The 27,285-nt window shown below is 33.9% G+C and overlaps 1 protein-coding gene across 2 annotated transcripts; it reads right to left on the reverse strand.

The window, feature by feature from the left end:
* Positions 1–1,034: 1,034 nt before the first annotated feature.
* Positions 1,035–26,644, reverse strand: LOC149478539 (uncharacterized). 2 transcript variants are annotated; one of them, XM_089709289.1, is made up of 19 exons: positions 26,588–26,644; positions 26,186–26,387; positions 24,588–24,725; positions 23,818–23,875; positions 22,539–22,625; positions 18,017–18,108; positions 16,820–17,228; positions 16,378–16,449; positions 14,125–14,227; positions 13,445–13,567; positions 12,884–12,977; positions 12,124–12,242; positions 10,288–10,547; positions 8,640–8,790; positions 7,481–7,596; positions 7,179–7,252; positions 6,744–6,812; positions 6,058–6,534; positions 1,035–1,265 (listed from the first exon to the last, which is right to left on the reverse strand). In XM_089709289.1, exons 1-19 carry the CDS (start codon positions 26,596–26,598, stop codon positions 1,134–1,136), a joined length of 2,787 nt encoding a protein of 928 aa, XP_089565415.1. In that variant the 5' UTR covers positions 26,599–26,644; the 3' UTR covers positions 1,035–1,133. The 2 variants fall into 2 exon arrangements, with proteins under 2 accessions (XP_089565415.1, XP_089565417.1); XM_089709291.1 differs by lacking the exon at positions 16,378–16,449.
* Between the last annotated feature and the right edge of the window lie 641 nt (positions 26,645–27,285).

Here is a 27,285-nt window from a genome sequence, read left to right on the forward strand (position 1 = left end):
TCCTAAACTAAATACTAAAAAAAATGTACGTATTTGACATACAATGTAATTAAAAGTTTTTTTCCTGAATTTTAACAAGCACCTTTGAAAATCAAAATCTTTACAATACACACTGCTTAGTATCTAATAATTATTTCAATTTTAAATTCGGTAGTTATTTTAGCCAATATAAAAAACAGCATATACAGACTAAATTAAAACTACTAGCAATCAATTTTCGTGTTAATTTCTATATGAACCTTATTTTTAAACGTTTTATAAGCAAAAAATTTACCTCTAAAGACGACATGCTATTTAACAGTATGAATTTCCATTTTATTTAGTTAAAAAAAAGTTTTTTTTTTAATAAAATATTTACTACCTACAATATTGTAATACATTCAATGTAAAAATGCCGAATAACAAGGCGACAATATTTATTTATTATTAGAACTTAAAAACAAAGCTAAATTACTAGAACAAACTTTTTAATTCTAATCTTCAGTATTTATTTAGTTCTGATCTATTATTATTAGGGAAACGCTAGAAATAATATCTAAACAAAAGTTATGAAAAGTCATCAAGTTAAAAAAAAAATATCTTAAATGAATCAAATATCTCAAATATTTACTGCCTTTGGTACTTAAATAAAGAACATTCTTATATTTTATTGTCAAAAGATTCACACTCAATAATTCGAGGCAATTTTGTAAAGATATTTTAGTATTCCTATATTCAGATTTCAGGACGATAATTTTATGAGAGACAAAACATATAAATGGCTTTATGAACGAGAGAGATAGCACTATTCCGTCAAAAAACTGTATTTATTGGTTTTAGTATATTAAATTTATTATTATTATACGAATCATCATAAGCCCATATACGTTCCCACTGCTGGGACACGAGCCTCTAATGAGGGTACAGGCCATGAACCGCTATTTTTACTGTATTTTTATCAATTTTGATATAGTTTTTCGATCACTCCATAAATAGGTCTTGTCTAAATGAACAGTATGTACTGCATTATAGCTCCGATATCAGAAAAACAAATAAAATTGTATTATCTTTAAATTTACATTTTGGCTAGTAAAAAAAATCCAACACAATAATAGATCACAACCAAATAATTTTACCCCATACAATAACATCATTTATTGCAATACAACAGTAAGCCTGCTGGCGGCGACCATCTTGTTATTGAATTTCTTCTTAAAATTCTCGGCTGCACTTGTCGTCTTGAACGTTATTTTTGCTGTACGTTCCTCTTTATCCAATATTAAACTCTGCAAACAGTAATCCGATGTATTTTCTCCACCAGCTCTCAGACTATATAGGCTCTTATACTATAATACTCTTATAATATGTTAGCTCTTAGACTATACAACACTTACAAGTAGAAACTTAAAAATATAGCAGTCTCTCGGACTATATCAGTCTCTTAGCCTATACAAAGATGTTAAAATTAACATTTGTATATTGAACAATAATAAACACAATACAGATGATAGAAATAGCATACGTACACGTTTACATAAATACAAAAAATATAATTTTTAATACAAAAATGTATTTTTATAAAATATCACAGGATTTGTATCACAGACTAAAAAATAAAAATAATTTGGAAAATCCAAAAGTGCACGCCTCATAATTTTTTTTTAATAAATATTTATTAATTATTATTTTTGTTTATTTAATAACAATTAAACCACATCGAATCAGACCCTGAAAAATGAAAGGGTTCTATTCCTGAGCATACTCAAGCGTAAGAGAAAAAAAAAGACTCGATTAGTAAAGTATTTCGGTCGCTATCGTGTTAACAAGAAAAAGGATCCGCACATACAGACACACGGACGTCCAAGACAGAACTTTTTTAAACTGTTTTTTAACTAGTTTAAATAACAAAAATGACATCAAAAATATCATGAACGTTAAAAATAGTGTTTTTTCTTAATATGTGTGTGTATGTATTATCTTACAAGTGCAATGTATGATACATAAAGACATTTTAAGTTTGAAAAATCAGATGTTTTGCGCGAAGTGACAGTAGTACCCACCTCAACGCTTCGCTTATGAGGCGTGCAATTGACTAGATTTTTATGTGTACATGTGTCATTGATATAAACAATTAAAATAAATGCATGTCATAAAAAAAACAGTAAAACATTACAATAAAATTCTTGTAAATTATACATTATTATGTATTTACTATTTTCCATTTTTATTTATCAAAATGTAAACAAAAAATCATCTTGTATATTACGTTATACATCAAAAGAATTACTTAATGTATTTTTTAAGTTTAAAAACAAACAATTTCTATAACATCTACAAAAACATAGTGCAGGTCCACACTGCGAGCCTAGCGCGGTTGCGACGGCGGGCGCGAAATATCAAACGTATGAAACGCGCCTTTGCGTCCACATTGAAATGACTATGGCGGAAGCCTAGTGCGACGGTAATGAGCGAGCCAGCGCGCGTAGTTTTCAAACTCTCCTATCCGCGCGTTCTGGCCACACTACGGGCCTAGTCAGCTAGCGACCCAATGCGCGGACGGCGGGGGTATCAAACCAGTTCGGTCTTGTCGCTCGACTTCTTATATTATATCCTTTATTATTTTTCGTAAAATAGCGGTAAATACTTAATTGTTGAAGTGAAACTTCTTTATTTATAAGTGCGATTCAATCTAAAACACTTATATACACCACAGTAATTTTTTAGGGTATAATCTCAATTCTTCATATAAGATTCACCCGTTATTCCTCTGTTTTATTTATTTCGTGTACAACTTCTATAATGATCTCATCTCAAAATCGGACTGTCCAGTAAAAATAGCAAATCGTCCAAAGTTTGCAAGACCCGAAAAACGTCGAACCGTTACTTGAGCTCGCGCGTCGGTGTGGCCACCGCGAGCGCCCGCTCGTCGCGCCCGCCTAGGCCGCCGCCACCGCGCATTCAGTGTGGACGCACACATACTTTTGGATATTTTTAGATCTCGAAATGATAATTATTTAAAAGTGACAAAATTTTCTAAATAAACTATATACAGACGAATTTTATATTTTTTACATAGGACATTTTTGCTGTGATTGTATTTATAAAAAAAATCTTATAATAAGAACAACTATTTTATAATAATATATGTATAGAATATGTTTCAATGTTTGCATTTTATAATATAAATTTATAAAGAATAAAAAAAATCGATCACAAGGCAGGATTCGAACCTGCAGCTGCGTCTAAGAAATTTATCAAATTTCAAAGTTTCGATATAACATTTCATAGTATATGTATTGAATAACAATAAAATTAGTGTAAAAATATTGTAAGTGTTGCAAGGTGACTTGATATAGGTGTAATACTTTTAAAGGGGTGAAAGTATTACATTTGGAGTAAAAAATGTAAAAATTAGATACCCTGCTTAATATTAGGTTAATGTCGAATGATGAGTCTTCCTACATTACATTTACGACATACATAGTACACAATACTTACTATTCCTAAAATGTAACATTACTGCCTCTCAGAGAAAGCATAAATTAGGTAGAAACCACTAACACATTACGATACAATACGATACATTTTACAATTCCTTAATCTTTGGTCACTTTTACTTCAACAACGATGTATATTATAGGGGACGCTTAAAAAAACAATTATTTTTTAAAGTGCCTTAATTCTGTTATAAAGTGCGCTTAATTCCTGTATTGAAAATTAATTTATATGGTTATTATAAAATACAAACATTGATTTATTACATAACTTATGTGCGAAATACATACATATATAGATAATATAACATATTATATTCATTATGCTAATTTTAAATGTGTCTAGATTGTAATTAAATGTAGTTTTTAAAGCGACATAAATAGATTTAGGTGTAATTAATATAAAAAAAATTGTCAAAAAATTATATTTTTTCACTGCATGGTATAAAACAAAGTGTCTGTTTGTCCCTATGTATGCTTAGATTTTTCAAACTATGCAACGTTTTTCAACAGAGAATGGTCATCGAGGAAAGTTTTTATAAGTATATAATTTGTTAAGTTTTAAACAAAGCATATGACTTAAGTTATTTTGTTTAAATGCATGCATTGCAAGTAAATAGATTCCATAATAAATGTTATTTCTTGATTTTAGCAACAAGATTATTATAGGAGTCGAACCTATCGAAAATACTGATAAATAGCAATTTAAACCAAATGATATTTCTAATTACGTCAAGTATGAAATTTCACATTTTTAATAGTCAACATTTTTTTTATTATTATTATAACAAGACTATACCAGACTAGAAAAGATATGCTATGTTTGGATAATTATATCGTTATGCCTTTTGCATCTACTTATATAAATAATAGGCTATTTGACAAGGTTTTGAAAACTGTCTCAAATTATTAAGATACGTTTATAGAGCACACAAAACACATGTTTCTTAATTTTTTGTAGTTATTCATTGAGAAAATGGAAAATAAAAACATGATATTCAAATATGCCGCCAAAACACAATTTTGAAGAATATGGCGTCTCGCGACCATGGTGACGTCACAGCCGCGTAAACATCAACTTGCTCCTAGTACTTATTGTTCGTTTTTGTTTTAATTATAGTATAATTAAGTTAATCTGTTTAAAAACCAGAAAATGAGTTCGTATAGGTGGTGTGTAGTTCCTGGATGCAGAAATACAACTATTAAAACCCCTGACAAACTATTTATATGCGCTCCAAAAGATATAAAAATGCGTAGAAAGTGGTTGCAGTTAGCTCGCAGAAATCCAAGTGATATATTATCAATTAAAACAGTTATATTTTTTTGTGATGACCACTTCGATGTAAGTATGGTGTTGAATACCTAGTAGGCAGTTTATTTTATTTGCAATACATAGTATAAATCGTCTCATTACTTACCTGCTTGAGGTTAGATAATGATATATATAAATTGATGATGTACAGAAAGATTCAAACTCATAATCGCACCCTTCAATTCTGTGTTGTCTGTATGTTTTACTAGACACAATTTAAGCCTGATCATCCGGTACCTAATGTTAATGACTCGCTTATTTGATGAAAAACAAAGGGCATAACCTAAAAAATGTATACTTTATAATTATTGTGCTATTGTGATTCATGTTTGTACATTTAACTAAAAAGGTAATGAATGACGATTGAAATATTAACTTACGTAGCTGTTTTCACATTTCTCAATTCAGGAGCGTAAAAATCTGGGTTGTTTTTAAAGAACATGCCAACCATTATAGCGTTCACTTTAGGTAGATTTCTACTGTCTGCTTTTTCGAAATTACAAACAAAAATAACACATAAAGAACAAAACTGATTACAGACACCTTGAATCACAAGAAATAAGTTATACTAGAAGCAAAACCAAAAGCGAAATTCAGCAACGACGTGAGTAAACGTTGGGATCACTTGTTATTTACGCAGCTGTGACGTCATGGCAGATGCAGCCAATCATGGATGTTTTCGGTCACGTGGTAATTTTAAAAAATATGATGTTTTTTCTCGACGATTTATAAATAAATAAGTTATTATTTATATCATTTATTAATTTGAATCGCTTCAAAAACCTTATATATACATATATGGATTACACAAAAAAGTAATTAATTTTTTATACTGTCAAATAGCCTATTGGACCGATTTTAATCAAATTGATTTATATGCGAATAGGCTCTATGTGCAGATTAAACTACTATTTTGAAGATTTTCATCTGCGTTTAACATTTATAATTTCCAAAACGAACATGAACTAAAACTCGAACAAACAATTAGACTTCTTCTAGAAGCGCTTTTAAATCATCATTACATATTTTTTACACTTACCACCTATTCGGAAAGCTTAAAAAACCTAAAAACTACACTATCACGAAATTTCTATCTCAAACGTACGTATTCTTCCCAAATTAACAACTCAATCCCATACCTATCATATTAAAAAAAAAACATACCGACCGAATTGATAACCTCATCCTATTTTTGAAGTCGGTTAAAAAATATCTACTAACATACAGTCATGTAACCACAATCTAGACACAGCCAACCAAAACGCGTATTACCTGTACAAAATCGCCGGCCAAAGTGCGCAATCTCGTATCCGTCATGCCGTGAGGCAAATTGCTCACCGCGGCACTCAAACCCACTTCCCTTGGCTTCGTTACCCCTTCATCATCAGAACCGCTCTCATATTCCACTTGTGGCTCGTCAGACATCTTGCGCCCGTCAGATGACACTTTACGCAAGTCAGATGACACTTTACGCCCGTCAGATGCCACTTTTCGGCTTTCAGATGCCACTTTACGGCCGTCAGATGACAATTCCTTCCTGTCAACGACTTGTATAGTATCGTTTCGGACTATACGTTCAGTGCCTATGGATTTGAACGCTCTACTGAATATTCCCGGGTTCGGTTTCGTGGGGTCGTTCTGGTCGATTCGCGAAAAGACAGATTTCTCTTTGTCACCCTTACGCTGTAGTATTACGCGGCGGTTGGTGAATTTCTGCGCGTTCTCGTCTTCATTTTTGTCTGTTTGTGCCTGTGTATACGATGGTAAAGATATATAAGAATGATAAAACTTTTATTGATGATAAATAAACATGCAAAGGGACAAAGAAATATATAATTATGAGGAAATACAAATATAAATGCATTATCTATCTATGTTTTTAAATAAATATTGAAATCTACATATTTTCAAATAGTCGAATTTAAAACATTACACTAATTCACAATACAAAACAATACCTTTTTAGCATCGAAAACTATCCGCTGTCTAGATTTTGCAGGCGTATTTGTTGCGGCCTGCGGTTTTACCTGCAAATGTGTACACAATAATGTTATACTCTTTTTTCGTATTTACCTCTCAGGCAATTACCTGACTTTCGTATTGCTGTTTTGAAGCGGGTAGAAGTTAAAAAAAAGATCGTGTGTGCCGAGCACACGTGTCAGAAGTGAAACTTCTTTGGCTAAATTCAAAGATACCAAAATCGTCGCCTTACTACATGACATGACGGTATTGCCATGACGCGAAATTTTACCCTCGACGCGCCTAAAGACGTTTCACTTCAAAAATATCTTTTCACAATAATTTTCTCGAATATATAGCATCGAACGGACACTCCTCACTCAATAGAGACATTAACCACTGAACTGATAGTAATTTAATATTATTTAGCTCACCTTTTCAGTTTTCTTTTCGGTTTCAACAATCTTCGTAGAACTTGTCACTATAGTCCTGCGTATTGGTGATTTCTCTGTAATTAGATGATTTCATTAATTAGTTAGTTTTTAATTTTTATAGTATAAGTATTTTAAATGTTTAAAGAATGGATAAAAATCCACAAATGAACGATTTCTTTTAATTATTAAATGGTGCGATGAAGCTAGGATGGTGTAAAATAATTTAAATGTCATTTCTAAATTATAATTCAAGAACAAAAATATACAATGAAAATATTGGTTTCTTTTACCTTTTTTCTTACCTTTCTTTTTCTCCTCATTAGCAGTGAACGTAATCTTTTGTCTGCCCGTTTTTTTGTCGCCATTTTTCGGCGGCAACTTCGAACGAAGATCCGTTTGGGATTTACCGGAATCCGTTCTGAAATTAAAACATTATAAATATATTCTGGCTCGTCAGACATCTTACGCCCGTCAGATGACACTTTACGCCCGTCAGATGACACTTTACGCCCGTCAGATGACACTTTACGACTGTCAGATGACACTTTACGACTGTCAGATGACACTTTACGTGTGTCAGATGACACTTTACGAGTGTCAGATGACACTTTACGAGTGTCAGATGCCACTTTACGCCCGTCAGATGTCACTTTGCGACTCTTCTCGATATACATTTTTAGTTACCATACTCCTCTGAAACGGCTGGACCGATTCTCGTAAAATTTTGTATGCCTATTCGGTAGATTTCAGAATCGGCTAACATCTATATTTCATACCCCTAAGTAGTAAGAGTAAGACAGAACAACGTTCACCGGGACAGTTAGTGTTAATATAATTGTTAGACTTTAGATTTAATAATTTTGTGGATGAATAGTTTTCAGTATTTGCTGTCAAAACATGCTAAGCTGTCGAATACTATAAATTGCGGCTTTCCTTTGAATCGTGGCGCATTCGTACGAATCGTGCCTAGGGGCTCGGACGTTGTTTATACGACGTTCGACCCAACTACCCTCACTTATAAATTTAAATTTATAAAAACCTCCTAAATTACCCTCACTTTTTTAATATTCGTTGACTTGCTGCGATTTGTTATCAACTACCTACATCATTAGGTAGCTGTGTAGAATTGCAGTACATTCTTATTACATTCAAACTAATATTTAACCCGGCCTCGCGTGTAATTTCTTACATAATAATAATATTATAATAACATCAGCAGAGCAGTAAATCAGGTAAAAATAATTCCCTTTTAGAGCAGACGATGTTATACATGGACCGATTTAAATGAATTTTTTTACAAGTTAAACTAATGCGCTTTTCTCCTGTACTTACAAAACGGCTGAACCGATTTTGATGAAATTATTGGCGAATTAAACTCTCGCGCGTTTTTCTACTGTACTTACTAAACGGCTGGACCGATTTCGATGAAACTTTTTTTGAATAAAAACAAATTTTACTCACTTGTCATCCTTAAACCGTCCGGTATCTTCATCATCAGACAATATCCCGTCTATATCACCCAGTATTAGATCTAAATCATCATCACTATCATGTGTTGTTCGCGGTAAGGGGGGGGTTGTACTGTTCACTGGCCGTGGGGGGGTTAGAGCTTCTGTAAAGAGCAACATTTTAATTTGATATTTTTAGTTTTATGGCATTCAAAAATGCTTTATAAATATATAAATTTATAAAGAATAGAAAAAATTCGATCGCTCTGGCGGATCACGAGTGGCCGAGTTGGTCAAGAAGAAGAAAGAATGCGGGTTTGAGTCCCGCTGAGTGATCGAATTTTTTCTATCCTTTATAAATTTATATGTGAAAATTTATACAAAACGCCTGTTTTTAGTGCTCCATCTCGTTTTGATGACCGATTTAAAAAATGATATAAAAAAATCCATATTTACTTGTTTCATTTCACGATTCCAGATTTATTCCAAATTTGCAAATGTAAAAAAAATATTCTGAATTTCTGAATTTGCAAGATAATATTAAATCATTTAAATAATGAAATAAAACGTGAAACGCTACGAAAACCAGTTTAAAACTTGTCACCTAATTGAATTAACTGAATGAAACAGAAACTAAATATATTTATTGAAGTGAAACTTCTTTATCGGGGTTGGAAAAAAATTTAGTGTAACACTTTTTCGTTACGCGTGACATTTTTCCGTTACGCGCCATCTTTGATTGGACGTATTTCTGTAAAGTTGCATATAGTAAATTATTTTTTTGAAAAACTAGCGGTCCGCCCCGGCTTCGCCCGTGGTACATGTTTACGTTTTCTCTACATAAGAACCATCCTCGTACTTCAAGGAATATAATAAAAAAGAATTATCGAAATCGGTTCAGCCGTTCTCGAGTTATGCGCTTACCAACACATTTTGCGATTCATTTTTATACAGGGTGTCCCGCTTTCGGTATACTAAGCGCGAAGGGACTTGTAGTTTTGCATACACTGATCACATAAAAAATACTTAAATAACAAAATTACGCGAAAAATTTTTTGCTAAATTTTTCCTTAAAATCCATGTATTCGTCTCTAGCTTCGCGCAGCCGGCATATACCGCTTCGCTAATGAGAGTATTTTGTCTATGAAAACATAATCTTAAACGATAGCTCACATGCGGGTGGCAAAGTTGGGCGGTTTGCTTGTTGGGGGTGTACACATGGAATTTTAAGAATTCCTCTATTTAAAAAAAAAATGCGTCTGGAATTTTATAATTATTTTTTACGTACTCAGCGTATGCAAAACTACAAGTCCCTTTGCGCTTAGTATACCGAAAGTGGGACACCCTGTATATAAGATAAGGTCATAAAGAAGTTTCACTTCTTACGTGTGTACACTAGTACACGCACACATTTTTTTTACGAATATTGTCATATTAAAACTGCTTTATTCATTATAACAAAAAAAATGTATGCGTGTACTAGAGTACACACGTAAGAAGTGAAACTTCTTTATGACCTTAAAAATGTCACGAGTATGACGTAACGCAAAAATGTAACGCGTACGGCGTAACGCAAAAATATTACACTAAATTTTTGTCCAACCCCGATAAAGAAGTTTCACTTCAATAATGTAATAATAGAATAAGACATAAAAACTCACCGCAAGTAGAGTTAACTTCAACTTCATCTCTCAACGGAGATCTATCTCTCTCTTTCTGTTTCTCTTCCACTCTCACTCTAACTCTTTCTATCTCCGGAGATTTCTCCGTCGTGTCCGGTTTCGTGTCTTCTTCCTTTGTACTTGAAGGTTTTTCTTTTATATCTTTTTCTTTTGAATCTTTTGTATCTTTTGTGTCTCTATCTTTTATGTCTGCTTTCGGTTCGTCTTTTGGCTTATCTTTGTCTTTGATTTCACGCTCCCTGTAACATATTTAATATATTAACTCTCAATTATTATCTCAGATTAAAATTAGCTGTAAGAAATTTGTTTTTTAATTATGAAAATAAATTTTTAAATCATTTATTTAATTTCTGGGACAGATATCTCAACAATTTTTACAAAATTTGCCATTTGGTTAGATAAAAATATTTGAAATGCAAATTATTTGGAATATTTAAGGCGACGATTTTGGTATCTTTGAATCTTAAAGTTTCACTTCTGACACGTGTGCTCGGCACACACGCTATTTTTTATGTTTTTTAAAGCAGATATATGTAACTACTAGCGGTCCGCCCCGGCTTCGCCCGTGGTATCCACATGTTTAAACTATCCTATCTCTCAAGTTGGATCGAACTGCACATGGTGTGCGAATTTTATTATAATCGGTTAAGTGGTTTAGGAGTCCATTGAGGACAAACATTGTGACACGAGATTTATATATGTATATAATATATTATATTCATGGACGTATAAAAAAAGACGGACGCCGTATTACGAACAAACAACGCGAAGCCACCATAGTAAGCTAGCGATCGTGTAAAGACAATAAAAACGCACACACTCTCCCCATTGTAAGCTAGCCATTACGTCGTGAACTAAAGTCCGGTCGCGGAGCAGAAAGAATTTCGTACAATGACCTCTTTACCTACTGACAGTGGTCACAAACATTTTTGAATGAAGTGCAGTTTACATGAAATATTTGGAAGAGAAAATGTTTTTTACTAACTTAATAAATAAATGTCCTTTATTCATTTACAATACAAAAAGTATTGTAAATGAATAAAGGACATTAGTTAGACAGGTAGTTACATTTTAACTTTTTGAATAACCACGATATATTATATAAAAAAGTGTGCGTGTACACACATATGAAGTGAAACTTCTTTATGACCTTATTTTTCAAAAAATAATTTACTATAGGTATACAAAATTACAGAAATACGTTAGTCTAACACGCGATTTCGACTTAGGCGGATTTTGATTGGACATAAAGAGTTTTAGGTTTATTCTTATAACTTTTGAATTCACAAAATCATAATTGAACACCTGACACCAATCAAGCAAACACAAACCTTACGCTCTCAGGTTAAAGGTTTACATTCCCTAAGAACGGCGGTCATTGCACCTGAGCGAGCAAGACACATTATTTTTACGCGGGAGTGACAGTGACAGGTAATAACAGGTTAATGTACGAAATTCTTCCTGCTCCGCGACCGGACTTTACCGACTGATTAACTGCGTCACTGTTTCACAAAAAATATTTAAAATGCCGTCTTGCGTGGTTAAATGGTGTCGCAACAGTACAATTTTAAATAACAAAACACAAGGGATTACATTCCACAGGGAAGCAAGTTATTTCTTTTATGTTTTAATGACAAAATTATTACGGCAAAATTTATAGAAAAAAATAGAGCCGCCATTGTCATCAGGACAGCTGTTGCCATGGCAACATGGCACACACACATGGATGTGTCGCCGCCATTACTAGGCTTCACTCAATGTTTAGGCGATATACCGTCCGTCTTTTTTTATACGTCCATGATTATATTATTATACCTGTCTTGCAACTGTTTCTGCAGTGCGACCGCATTCTTTCTCCTTCTAACTTCTTTCGCGCGCAAAACTCTCTCTCTTAGCGACTCTTGTTCGCGAACTTTCCTTCTGTATTCGCTGTCCTGTTAAATAAATGCAATAAATTAAATTAAATTATATTATGTAAGATTTTATTTTACGTTGAATTGTTGGCTCATTATGATACGATAAACGTCATATTAATTCAAAAAAATTAAAATTTAAAATCGTTAACACAGTTAGTAAGCCTCGGTTTACTTATTTAACTCAAAGTTTTGACACAAGTGGGCTTAAGTGTCTAAATATCAGAAGTGTCGCTAATATCTCACTAAGTGACACTAAATGAAAAAAAATTGTTTGTCTGTAAAGTCGGTTTACTGACAATAGTTGAACGTGACAACGTCCGATTGTGCTTCTTTGTCGCTCGTTCCGCGCTCTCGCTCGCACTTCAAGCCTTACATGGAACGCCTCAGAGCGAGGTAACGCCGCATGAGTCATGTTTTTTTGTGCGTGCAGCCGGCTTTATCGAATTATAAGACGTTGTCACGTCAAAATAGAGAACTTAATTAGAATTTAATAGAGAATTACATGGCAATCGGGTCAGACTCAGCCATGCTGTCGGGCTTTAACACCTGAACAGCGCTGATTTTCAGTCTGCCCGTATTGCATTTCAGTATATCAGCACCATGCCTATATCCCTATATCATCACTATCACATCACAATCACATCACCATCACCACTAACCTCATCATCATGCGGTCTGGCACGTCGTTCCTCCCGGCGATGTTCCCTCATGGGTGAGGGGGAGCGGCGGGGAGGGGGGGAGGGGGACCGCATTCTGTGGGGGGATATATTATATAATTAATAGAGTTAAAATTAGTGTATTGTCACCGATTCTTTGATAAGTGTACAAAATCCATACTAATATTATTTAAATGCGAAAGTAACTCTGTCTGTCTATCTTTTACTCAATCACGCCTAAACTACTGAACCAATTTGCATGAAATTTGGTATGGAGATATATTGATACCCGAGAAAGGACATAGGATAGGTTTTATCCCGGAAATCCCTCGGGAACTATGCGAGTTTTTCTTTGATTGCGCGGGCGATGCCGCGGGTGGAAAGCTAGTTTACTATACGTTATCTACTGTAGTATACTATTGCACCTCATGGTAGGCTTTTTAGTTCCGCTACACTAGGGGCGCTGTACGAAATTCCATACAAACCGCTTACTACAATCGCTAGCGAGTATCGTGTGCATCTCTCATGGTAGAGCTACTGAAGTATCAAACCAAAAAATCTCACCTTCGTCTTAATCCTGCGCGATTAGCGTGTATAAATTCCTCTTGTTTTCGCAATAATTCGTCATCATTGCGTCTTGAACGAGCCAACTCATTCTCTATCTCTATTGTTGTGTTCTCTATGTATCTGAAAAGAGATAAGAAGATTTAGAAGAGAACATTAGATATTGAAGATTTCATTTAGAATAATATATTGAATGTATTTGGTACGCCCAGACAGGATAAAATAACTTTAAATTTATACCCATTATTTAAAAGTGAGTATAGTATAATAATAGAGCAAACTGCAAAACTTAATTCTTGTTTTAATATACTTTACTTTTTTAACCCGCTTTTTGAGTGCGTATACCGCAATATGCAATTTCAGATAATTTTTAAAATATTTTTTTTTTCAGTTCAAACTCAAACTCAAACATTTATTTATTCAATTAAACTTCTTATAGAAGCACTTTTGAAACGTCATTACATATTTTCAATATTTAAAACCGATTCGGAAAGCAGTATCTACGGAGAAGAACCGGCAAGAAACTCCATAGTTGCTCTTTTAAATCATGTCAGTTTTACAATTTAATTTTACAAAATACATATGTAACATCATAATATATTATAATAATAAATCCTAAATCCAAAAAAAAAACATTAAACTTTACAATATTAATAACAAAATATAAATAAAACACATACCTCTGCGGTGATCTCCTCAAATTCCTACTAGCGGCTCTAGCAAGAGCGCTCCTTTGTTCCGCTATGAATCTTTCTGCTGCGTCGTCTATATCTTTTATTGGTCCTGTTTAATATAATATAGTTTTATTACATTGAGATATACATATGGAGACGACACCGCCTACATCACATATGTTCCGCTCACCATAAGTCATATGGCTTAACTGCACGCTCATTTTTTACTTGTTTTAAAGTGAAACGCATCAAATATGCCTTCGTGAGTGTTACGATATTGCACAAATAATACAACTACTAACTAACTTTTCATCGGTAAGTACCTAACTAGATAATAATTTTTAAAACTTAGTTAGAGCAAAAAAATGTCGCACAGATTTTGTTCGTGGTGTCTCCTCCATACGTAATAATATTATCTCAATGTTTTATTATAATAAAAAAAATATATCATAATTATTAGAACAATAACATGAGGGTATAATAATTGTTGGCCAAGCGTGGGTTGTGCATCTTATAATATTGTTAAACTTTAATAATAGTAACATTAATGTTTTCACAATTATTGTTTGCATTTTATTATTTTTTTTTATAAACAATTTTTTACAGATGTTATTCTGTGGCTGAAATGAATTAAGCACTCAGCTTGTTAATGATATAATATAAATATAATGGGCACCGTGTATATATATAAATATAAAGCATTAAAACACAGGATTCAAAAATAACAAACACTCAATATAAAATATACAGCAAACATTCTAATTATTGTTCATATTTAAGAATAAAAAACTAACATATAGTAATGTGACGAATACTAGTTTATATACGTATTTTCTAAATAAACGAACTTCTAAAATGTATATAAAACATAGTCTTCCATATTTTATCACTATATGGTACAAAACTATGTCAATTTCCGCCGTTTGTATGTTTAAATCTTTAAAACTACGCAACGGATGTTGATGCGCTTTTTAATAGATAGAGTGATTCTCGAAGGTCTTCGTATATAATTTAGTAGGCAAAGTCGCGGGAGGAAAGATAATTATTTAAATATACATACGTATTTTGTTTTACAAATAAAGCAAGCCCAAAACATACAATTATTTTTTCTTAAAAGTTCTGTCGATCGCATGTTTCGCGCGTTATTCTTATTTTTTCAACTATTATTTATTTATTTTTTATTTCAAGTGGAAAAGTGTAAAAAAAAACAACGAAACGTGATGTTTTACCATGGACTAATAATTAATATATGTTTTACTTATGTATTATTCGTATTCGTAACATCACTTAGAAATAAAAGCACTAAGCAAAAAAGCTACAAAACCATACAAAAGTGCATCACAAACATTCTAGTGCTAAGCGATATCTAGATATAAATAATTAACTCCACAAATAAGGCAATATTTTATTTAATATGAGTGTTTTAAGTTTTTTAGATTAAAATGGAAATTTGCCATACTTTTAATATTATTATTATGGTCCGGGAGCCAGCAGCAGATTTTATGACCAAGTTCTTCTCAAGCGGTAATTAGTAAAATGCATCAAAGTATAGTATTATGAAGCCTCGTGAACGTCAGCTGGAGCTCGGTTGGGGGGAAGAGCGGTTGTAGCCTCCCGTATCAGCTGACGGTTTTTCCACCAAGATACAGCCAGCTGACATATATATTTATCCACAGTTACATATAAGCTATCATCGGGTAAATTTTTGTTTGAGAGGAAATAACGGAAAATAAATTTTTCTTTAAATTTAACTTTCATGTTCGAGACACCAGCTGACGTATAATACACCATGTTGTAACCAGCTGACTATTTTTTTTCGTTGAGATATTGGGTTAGCTACAATTTGACAAATTTTTAGCTGAGAGGAAATGAATGAATGAATGTATTTTTTTTCCTATGTGCGTGGGAGGCTACAACCGCTCACCCCCCCAACCGAGCGCCAGCTGACGTTCACGAGGCTTTATAATACTATACTCTCATGCGTCTGACGAATTATCTCTTGAGAGGAAATAGTTAACCAAATTTGCACCTGGCTCCCTAACCATTATGTATTTTATATAAGTGAAATGTACAAAGTATGTAATTGAATTTCTTTTATTTTTAATGAGAAGTATATTGCTTTTTAAAGCAAATATTGTCATCTCTTTCTTTCAAAGCATTATGATTACAATAATTTCTTTATTTATATAAACAATTTTTTTGTATTATCTCGATTTTCGGGAGTTAATCATTTCTAATCGTGCAATACATTAAAATTACCGAATTTTTGCTCGAGCGTGGGGCTTAGGGGCGGTGTCTTTTGTATGCGCGTCGGTATGTAAGCTGGCAACCCTATACATATTCATATTATATTAGTGTTGCCAGTTAATTATAAGTTAATTTATTATATTCATTAACTAGTATAAAAACTAAATAGTACAAGAAATTACCAATTTTTAAGTACAATTTTTACAAATTTTTGACAATTACCAAAATCTTTTGAAGTGAAACTTCTTTAGACGCGTTGAGAGTAAAATTTCAATGTTGCATCTTGGCAATACCGTCACGTCATTGAGTAAGGCGACGATTTTTGTATGTTTCAATCTTGCCAAAGAAGTTTCACTTCTGACACGTGTGCTCGGCACGCTCTTTTTTTCTTATTAAATTTTGACAATAACAAAAATCTTGTATTCCTATAATAAATACAAAAAAAAGAACTCACCCTCAACCGGCGGCTGAAAGTTGCCCTTAAAGTGTGGATTGATGAGCACTTTCTTCCCCGTCAACGGGGGCAAATTCGGGGGCAAAACTGGCAACATTCTAACTTCTTGCTCCACGTTTTTACCTGGCAACACTGGTAACGGCTGCCTTATAACTTGGGGCAAATTGGGCACAATTTCCCGGGGCACAAACGGTCTATATACCGGGAACATTGGCCTTTCGAAGTTTTGGTTTGGGAATGTTTCTTCATTAGGACGGTAGAATCTTTGGAAATTTTGGAACTCAGGCCGTATTTCCGGTTGTATTTGTCTATCTTGTGGTGGTTCGTGACGTATTTCCGGTATATCGGGACGCATTTGGGGCGGACTGTGACGGGGAGGGGGGAAAGACGGGCGGGGGGCGAAGTTCGCCTGAAAATGATAGAAATTATGTTAATATTATGCGTTTTTTGTGTCATATGATATAAAGAGATGGTTTCTCAACTTGCGTGAATATATTAATTAAAGTGTTGATATAGTTAGCAATAGCATCAAAATTATTAGTAGATCTTTTTAAGATCGTCGTAAGTTATTAATCATTTCAACTGACAAAATATAAACTAAAAAGAAGTTGGGATACCGGCCATTACACTTATTCAATTTCCTTAAAATGAATTTTTATGTGTCTATGTAATCTTTAAAAATAATCAAATATAAATGAGTGCTTTTTAAATGCATAAATAAAAATTTAAATTGCAGATGTCAAATAACACCTAATTATAATGATTAACACAGCTAATTTACAATAATGCAAAAGATATTTCCCACACAAAATTTTTATTTTATTAAAATAAAAAATTGGTTGTCTGTAAAGTCGGTTTACTGACGATAGTTGAACGTGACAACGTCCGATTGTGCTTCTTTGTCGCTTGTTCCGCGCTCTCGCTCGCACTTCAAGCCTTACATGGAACGCCTCAGAGCGAGGTAACGCCGCATGAGTCATGTTTTTTTGTGCGAGCAGCCGCCTTTATCGAATTATAAGACGTTGTCACGTCAAAAAATATATTTTTAAATGCATAAATAAAAGTTCCCTAATCCATAATTGCTCGTACATGAGCAATATTCATACCGGTATTTCTTTATAGCCGACCAATTATTAATTTTTTTAGTAAATATATACATTTTGTTCAATTAAATTGAAATAACAAACACATCCTCACCCGAAACTGCATATTATTCCGTCTATATGGATGCGCGTGTCTGTGCGGACGCCACGCACCGCGACCCCGAGCACGAGGCACGTATACTTTATCTGGAAATTATAAATAAATAAATATTATAGGACATTATTACACAAATCGACCTAGTCCCACAGTAAGCTCAATTAAGGCTTGTGTTGTGGGACTTGTAGGTACTAGGCGACGATAAATATAATCCTATCCTAATCTTAATACTATTATAAAGGCGAAAGTTTGTAAGGATGTATGGATGTATGGAAGTATGGATGTTCGAGCAGCGAACAAACATTTTATTTTAAATTACTTATTATCCATAGTTACATTACATTAATGACAATTATTGAGCAATAACGTAAATGAGGTCAAGCTGCCTCAGCATTATTATCGTGCGACGGCCGAGCCGGCCGGAAAGCGCAGTTCTTCCATAGCAGCGCCCGAGTGCTAATCTATCCGCTCGAATCCGCGTGAATTATATATAATTATTAGCGATAATTAAAGTGTTCCCAGTTGTCCCATAATATCATAGCATTATTAGCAGCTTATAACGCGACCTAAATACAGTCCACATTCGATGTAATACGTAAACCGTACATTTTCGAGCCGGATTACCGTAAAAAAGTGTGCCGCGTCGCGAGTGTAAAGTGTGACGTGGAACCGGAAATCCACGTGTCCCTTCTTCCCCCGTGATATTTATTCAGCGTATTATCTTATAACTACAAGCAAGCAGCATATCATTCAACAGCAGCCAAAATTAGCATTTTAACGAGATACAAAATCCAGCATTTTCAAGCCATAAAAGAGCTTGCGTCAGCTCCACGTGTCGCCACGCGCATCGCCCCGAGCAAAGTACAGCCAGCCAGCAGCAAAACCCTCTACCAGAATATCTAGCAGCAGCATTCGAGCGGAATAGAAATTAACAGAACAGCAGAATTAGCAGAATCAGCAATTATCTATCAGCGACCAGCATATAGCAAGTAGCAACCAGAAATTATCTATCAGCGACCAGCATATTGCAAGTAGCAATCAGCAATCCGTGAACTGCAAAAGGCATCTAGCAACTAGCATCTAGCAACCAGCAACCAGCATCTAGCAACTAGCATCTAGCAACCAGCAATTAGCATCTAGCATCCAGCATCTAGCAACTAGCATCTAGCAACCAGCAATTAGCATCTAGCATCCAGCATCTAGCAACTAGCATCTAGCAACCAGCAACTAGCATTTAGCATCCAGCATCTAGCGTCTAGCAATCAACAATAAGCGACCAGCAACTAGCATTTAGCATCAGGCATCTAGCATCCAGCAATCAGCATCTAGAAATCAGCATTAAGCGACCAGCAATTGGCATCGAGCATTAAGCATTCAGCAGTCAGCATCTAGCAATCAGCAACTATCAATTAGCAACAGACGATCAGTGACCAAAAATTAGCATCTAGCAATCAGCAAGCAGCAAATAGCCATCAGAAATTAGCAACAAGGAATCAGCAACCAGCAACCAGCAAGACGTAAGCCAGCCGCCTACGTCAGCAGCACGTGCCGCCACGCGTCAACCGCCACGTCAGCCAGCAACAGCAAGCAACCTAAGGTATCCGGGGACGTAGCCACGTCGACCGTATCCGAGACAGCCAAGTAAGAATTTTCCATTTTATTTTTTATTTCTACCGTTTGATTATTTTATATTACAATGGAAGCTTTATATACGGTCCAACTAGAGATCAAAGAGAAAATAAAGAAGTTATTAGCGAATTTTAAAAAAGATAGTGCAGAGCGTAAGAGTATCGAATATTGCAGACAGCGTTTAGATATATTAGAATCTTTATGGGATGAATGCCAGAAAAATCATGAAAAGCTTTTAAAATATGAATCGACACAGCATCAATATTTTATGCGGGAAGAATTTATTAACATTCACGACATTTATATTCGAACAAAGGAAGCGATCAGTGAAGCATATGATAATTTTTTATTACAAAAGCAAGCCCATCTAGAGCCGAAAGCGGGAGGATCCGGTTTAGAATCTCAAACGACGCCTAGGTCTACAACATTTCAATCACGGGGGACCAACAGCAAATTAGACGATTTATCTCGAAAGCAGGAAGTCAATTTTAAAGCATTTATCAGAGCAGTAAGCAATATTGATGTGAATAATTTGGAGGAGAAGTGGGAATATGAAGACTCCCTTCGTATTCTCCACAATCGATGGACAGCGGTGGAAAATATACATTGGGAGATAGTTGGTGAACTTGGAGATGAAGATGAAGCGTACGAAATTAATTTTACTAAGCATGAAAAAATATATATTAATACAAAGAGAGCTATAAATTCGAAAATGTGTGCAACAAGTCATAGAGATAAATCAACTCCGCAGATGGATATACCGACATTTTCTGGCAATTATCATCAGTGGGTATCATTCAAAGACCTTTTTAATGAAACTATACATAAAAATACATCAATATCGAACGCGCAAAAAATGCAATTTTTAAAAGCTAAAGTAAGCGGGGAAGCCGAGCGCCTTATACAGCATTTGCCTATCAGCTCCGATAATTATTTAGTTTGTTGGAACATCCTTAATCATCGATTTAATAACAAAAAGCTAATTTTTACATCGCACGTTAACATATTTCTCAATTTACCTAATATACAGCAGCAATCATATCTAGCAATCAAAAAATTACATGACGTCACATTAGAAAGCTTGCACGCTATAAAAAACCTAGGCGTAGATATAACTACTTGGGATCCGCTATTGGTACATTTATTATCGCAAAAATTAGACAGCGAAACTTATTCTGAATACGTAGAATCATTAAAAAACACTCGAGAGCTCCCTATACTACAAGAATTTTTGGATTTTCTTGAAAACAAATTTACATCGCTTGAATCATCACGAAGAAACCAAAATTCAGCAGCAGAACAAAGATATCATAGAACATCAAACCAATTATTAGCAACGAACAGACAACCCATACATATTAATTCAAATAGAATTAATATTAATAATCAAGTAAAGAGGTCACTGACGTCAATGCACACCTCAGCGAAAAAATGCCCCTTATGCAATTTCGAACACGCGCTCACTAATTGTCCACAATTTATTAAATTATCATTTATGAATAAACTACAAACGGTTAAGCAACTACGGTTTTGCATTAATTGCATTTTTGATCACAATGGAAGTCAATGTACTTCGAATAAACGGTGTCATGTGTGTGCTGGCGCACATCACACGTTATTACACGAATGTTTTAAGCAGCAAGCTAGCGAAAATTTTAGAAATAAAAAATTGATGAGTAGCAACACCCAAAGACAGGTCTATTACAGCCCCAAAAATCAATCGAATATGTCTCAGCAAGATGACTCTGAAGTACTTTTAGCCACCGCATTGGTAAAGGTAACAGCTGAAGATGGCAAACAGCACATAATGCGAGCACTGATCGACCAAGGGTCTCAAATTAGCATCATAACCGAACGAGCAGCACAGCAACTGGGCTTAAAACGTCAACAAAGCAAAGGGATCGTCCTTGGTGTAGGGGGCCAAGAAAACAACTGTCGTGGAAAACTCAATATTAATTGCCAATCTATATATAACAATTTTATCTTCAACGTCGATACATTCATTATGACTAATCTTATAAAAAATCTACCTAATAGATCGTTTGAAAAACATCATATACAGTCCACATTCGATGTAATACGTAAACCGTACAATGGATGTATGGATGTTTGTTACTCTTTCACGTAAAAACTACTGAACCGATTACAATGAAATTTAGCACACATATAGAGGGTAACTTGGATTAACACATAGGATAGGTTTTATCCCGGAAATCCCACGGGAACGGGAACTATGCGGGTTTTCCTTTGAAAACGTGGGCGAAGCCGCGGGCGGAAATCTAGTACTATTATAAAGGCGAAAGTTTGTATGTATGGATGTTTGTTACTCTTTCACACAAATACTACTGTACCGATTACAATGAATTTTAGCACACATATAGAGGGTAACTTTTTTTTTTTTTTTTATTACTACAACCGGCAAAGGAGCGGGCGGTACACTTGATATAAGGTGTTCACCGCCGCCCATAGCAATTGCAACGAAGAATTATTAAATTATTATAAAATCGAATTCAATAAATAATTTGCAGTGAACTTGGATTAACACATAGGATAGGTTTTATCCCGGAAATCCCACGGGAACGGGAACTATGCGGGTTTTCCTTTGATTACTTTTTTGGCTCATAGATATATTATTGGAATGTAAAGAATAACATTTGACAACATCTTTATTATAATATTGATTTATTATGCTACCTCACCTAATCCATTTACTTACAATTTATTTAGAAATATTTTGTTTTAAATCAACTTCAAATTTACAGTTTTATAAACTTAACTACTAACAAATTTTGCAGAACAAAAACTAAATTATTTTAAGCCAGATCAAACCTACAACTTCTCAACTAATACATAGCAATACCACATAGAAAAATAAAGAAAAAGCACTTACCAAGAGAATCCGGTATGTTCCTAATTTGTGGGGTCCGTTGTGACCCCACCGGTCGTTCTGATGTGAATCTCTCCCTATTCAGATCTCCTAAAAGATAATAACGTAACAATTAATTACCAAGTTAATTTTATATAGAAATATGGATAAGTAGATAATATTTTTGATAGAATGCTTGCGGTGAAACATTACTATATTATGTATTAGATTTTCAACATACACAAACATTTATTGCACGCCTCATAAGCGAAGCGTTGAGGTGGGTACTACTGTCACTTCGCGCAAAACATCTGATTTTTCAAACTTAAAATGTCTTTATGTATCATACATTGCACTTGTAAGATAATACATACACACACATATTAAGAAAAAACACTATTTTTAACGTTCATGATATTTTTGATGTCATTTTTGTTATTTAAACTAGTTAACCCATTGACCACCGAGCGGCCCGATCGGGCCGAGACACAATAGATTTTCTATTGTGTCTGTGATCCGAGGACTGACGGATTAAAAAACAGTTTAAAAAAGTTCTGTCTTGGACGTCCGTGTGTCTGTATGTGCGGATCCTTTTTCTTGTTAACACGATAGCGACCGAAATACTTTACTAATCGAGTCTTTTTTTTTCTCTTACGCTTGAGTATGCTCAGGAATAGAACCCTCTCATTTTTCAGGGTCTGATTCGATGTGGTTTAATTGTTATTAAATAAATAAAAATAATAATTAATAAATATTTATTAAAAAAAAATTATGAGGCGTGCACTTTTGGATTTTCCAAATTATTTATTCAATTAGACTTCTTCTAGAATCACTTTCGAATCGTCATTACATATTTTCAACATTTACCACCGATTCGGAAAGCAGTATCTATGGAGAGGAACCGACAAGAAACTCCATAGTTGCTCTTTTGTCAGTACATATTACAATTTAATTTTACAAAATATGTATCTATGTATAATCAGCAACAAATATAATTATTCAGATACAGATTACAGAAAATAATGTTTTATAGTTTCTGTTAGTACATTCAGCAAAATTTCAACTACATAACTAACTAATTTAATGTTTTTGGCTGATTTAATTTCACACACGGCACAATTTGATACCATACTAAGCTTTCGCTTGTGTTATGGAAACCAGATGGCTGATAAACATACATATATAATTTTAAATAAATACTTATATAGATAATTAACACCACACAATTATGTTCATCACACAAATATTTGCCCTGGGTGGGAATAAATAATGATGCTAATAAATTTAGTTATAATTTACTTACCAGCTAGAGGAGCCATTTCTGATGGAACAATTTGTGGAGACTCCATAGGTGCTGCTGGCTGCAAGATAAAATCATTTTTATACTTTTAATTGATTCTAATGTAAATAAATCTAATAAATCTAAACTTTAATTAATACAAGAGGTTGTATGTTTTATTAAAGATTCAAACACGTTCAAAAAGAACATCAAAAATTATGATATTTAATTTATTTAAGTACACATATTTCAACGAGAAAAATGACTTTTCAAAAAACACTGTAGCCATAAACATATTATAAATTTCTATTTATTCTTCATTCTTAACTTTTTCATTTTAACGCTACTAGCTGTGCCTTGTAGTTTTTTCCGCATGCTCAGCTCCTATTAATTGTCCTCGCATATATTATAGCCTTTCTCAATAAATGGGCTATCTAACACTAAAAGGATTTCTCATATTGAACCCATAGTTCCTGAGAAAAACAAACTCTTCAGATTTATAACAAAAGTATATATTTTTAATATTGCACATAAGATCTTAATACTATTATAAAGGCGAAAGTTTGTAAGTATGGATGTATGGATGTTTGTAACTCTTTCACGTAAAAACTACTGAACCGATTACAATGAAATTTAGCATACATATAGAGGGTAACTTGGATTAACACATAGGATAGGTTTTATCCCGGAAATCCCACGGAAACTATGCGGGTTTTCCTTTGAAAACGCGGGCGAAGCTGCGGGCGGAAATCTAGTACTATATAAAAATTATACTTAATTAAAGCTATACTCACAATAGGCGGAGGCACAGCATGTTCCCTCTCATATGTAGGTTCATACGGTGCATAGGTAGAATGCTCTGGACGTTTGTTCGGCACTTCAACTACTATGTTCGGCACTACACACTCCGTTTCTGGCGCGTATTGTACAGGCTGAAAATTGTAGAGATTAGTACTATTTTTTTTTTAAATAAATAAATATTATAGGACATTATTACACAAAACGACCTAGTCCCACAATAAGCTCAATAATTAAGGCTTGTGTTGTGGGAACTAGGCGACGATAAATATAATACAGTGAAACCTGGTTAAGTGAGACATCAAGGGACCTGCAATGTCGTTTCACTTATAGAGGTATTCCACTTACCCAGTGTCTCAGATAGTTATACAGGTATAAATAAATATCTGTCTCATTTACAGAGGGTTCCATTAAAGAGGTGAGGATACAGGTTATTTCAGTTATACAGGTGCTATCATTCAATAAAATATATGGTAGGGTAGAATAAAAATGAGTAAACAAACAATGTTATCTCAGTTACAGAGGTTTATGCATATAAAATTTACTCGCTGTCTCAATTATAGAGGTAACTATGATGATAAATCGAAAGAACAAATCCCAGATATAGAGGTTTATTATGTTTTTTTCGTCCCACTAACAGAGGTAATTCAGTGCCAAAGTGTTGGTACCTCAGCATGAGTTCCAGTTATGGAGGTTTCTCACTTATCCAGGTCCCACTTAACCAAGTTTCATTGTATTTAATATTAATAAATACTTATATAGATAATAACACCCAGACCCAAGAACAAATAATTGAGTTCATCACACAAATATTTGCCCTGATCGGGGATCAAACCCGGGACCGTCGGCTCAGTAGGCAGTTACTTTACCACTGCGCCAACCGCGTCGTCAGAATTGTAGAGATTATGTACTCTTGTTTGAATATTTATAGATATTAGTGTGATGAGATGTGAATCACTGTTATTTTATACTAGCTGCGCTCCGCGGTTTCACCTGCGTGGCTCTGCTCCTGTTGGTCTTAGCGTGATGATATATAGCCTATAGCCTTCCTCGATGAAGGGGCTATCTAACACCAAAATAATTTTTCAAATCGAACCAGTAGTTCTCGAGATTAGCGCGTTCAAACAAACAAACTCTTCAGTTTTATAATATAATAATAGTATAGATGTTTGTCTTCAATTATTTATGAAAACTAACCTATATTTTGTATTAAATAAAACACATCATTTAATCAAGATATAATGTTCAGATTTTTTAAGGTTATCTAACAAATCGCATTTCACAGAGGAAATGGTTGAATCCAAAACTAAACTATAAGATTTCTATGTAGCAACACAAAATCTCATACCAAGCAGGCATATTTTGCTTATTTTGTATAATTTTCGTACATTTCTTTGTAAATTCTGACATGTAATGATTTAGAAAGGTTCATACATACATTCTCTTTTGGTTTATCATACTTTCCAATTACATATATCGAAGCCACCCAAAGCTCTTAACAAGATTACAAACTTATAATAATTTTGTGAAACCCGCGAAAAAATACTTCTTAAAAACCATAAAAACTCGAAGGTTAGATAATTTTAAGCATTACCTGGGTATATTCAATATTTTGTTCAGCATAATCGGTCGGTACAACATCAATTTGTTCTCTGTAAGCTGTTCCCCTTGCCGACGGTACGTTTTGTGAATTCGCACCGTCGTAATCGTCAGCTAACAACTGTTCTTCTTCGTCATTTCCCAAATTATAATCTGCGAGGCTGTGATCTCCTAAATCTTCGCCTAATAAGTCCTCGCTGCAAAAAAAAGTCCGATTCAAACACATGGATAGATTGACCTGACTATACGTATGTTTTTTTCACAACAACACTATGATTAGGCAAATGTTTTTAATTCATATGCAACTAAATTTTATGCTTATTCGAAATGTACACTATGAACTATTGAATTGAGTTAATTAATATGAAATTATTTAATTTTTATCAAAAACACTAACTTATCCGACATGTTGACAAAATAGATCGATGTAGATTATGTAATGTTGCCATCTTCACTACAATACGACTTCATGATGTTTATTGCCATATTTAATTTTAACAAAGCTATTGCATAGCGGCATAGCATGGGCATAGCTTTTATCTCAGACTGAGCGCGGCGACCGAATGTATAAATTCCGTAACGAAAAAACCTAACACCCCCCCACTCCAACCGGCACAGCGTGTCTGTATTCAACGTCAACGTAAACGTATCGATAGTGCGAAAACGCGTCGATAATTATAAAACTTATCGATACAACATGGTCGATAAATTTTGAATTTTAATTTTAATGATAATAATTAAATATTTGTGATTTGAGACACAAGTATTTATCACTATAATTAACCCTTAAATTGTCACCCCTAGATACAGTGCGACACAAAAGAGATGAAAATAAATGAGGGCGCCACCGTCGCTCATATAGCAACACTGATACTGCGACGCAAGCGATCTTGATACTATAGAATAAAAATCCAAAAATCTATATAATATAATCTAAAATAAATACCGCGATTTAAACCGTTATAATTGTTTCATTGTAGCAATAGTGTAAAATATTTAAGACAAAAATACATTAGTATTTTAATTGACCTACCTAGGTCAAATTTTACTTAAATGTATTTGGAATTAGTTATTTTATAAAAATCGGTCAAGTGT

Source organism: Colias philodice, chromosome 22 (assembly GCF_061535455.1).
Source record: "Colias philodice isolate Cphi_HAF_F1 chromosome 22, ilColPhil1 Martin Lab GWU primary, whole genome shotgun sequence".
In the NCBI taxonomy this organism is placed as follows: Eukaryota; Metazoa; Arthropoda; class Insecta; order Lepidoptera; family Pieridae; genus Colias; species Colias philodice.

Excerpts from the sequence above, each read along its gene's own strand:
- LOC149478539 (XM_089709289.1), bottom strand. Across the intron at positions 16,450-16,819 it reads CTTTCAGCCGCCGGTTGAGG|GGTTGCCAGCTTACATACCG; the intron begins GTGAGTTCTTTT and ends GAATATGTATAG. Across the intron at positions 12,978-13,444 it reads CGCGCAGGATTAAGACGAAG|AATGCGGTCCCCCTCCCCCC; the intron begins GTGAGATTTTTT and ends ATCCCCCCACAG.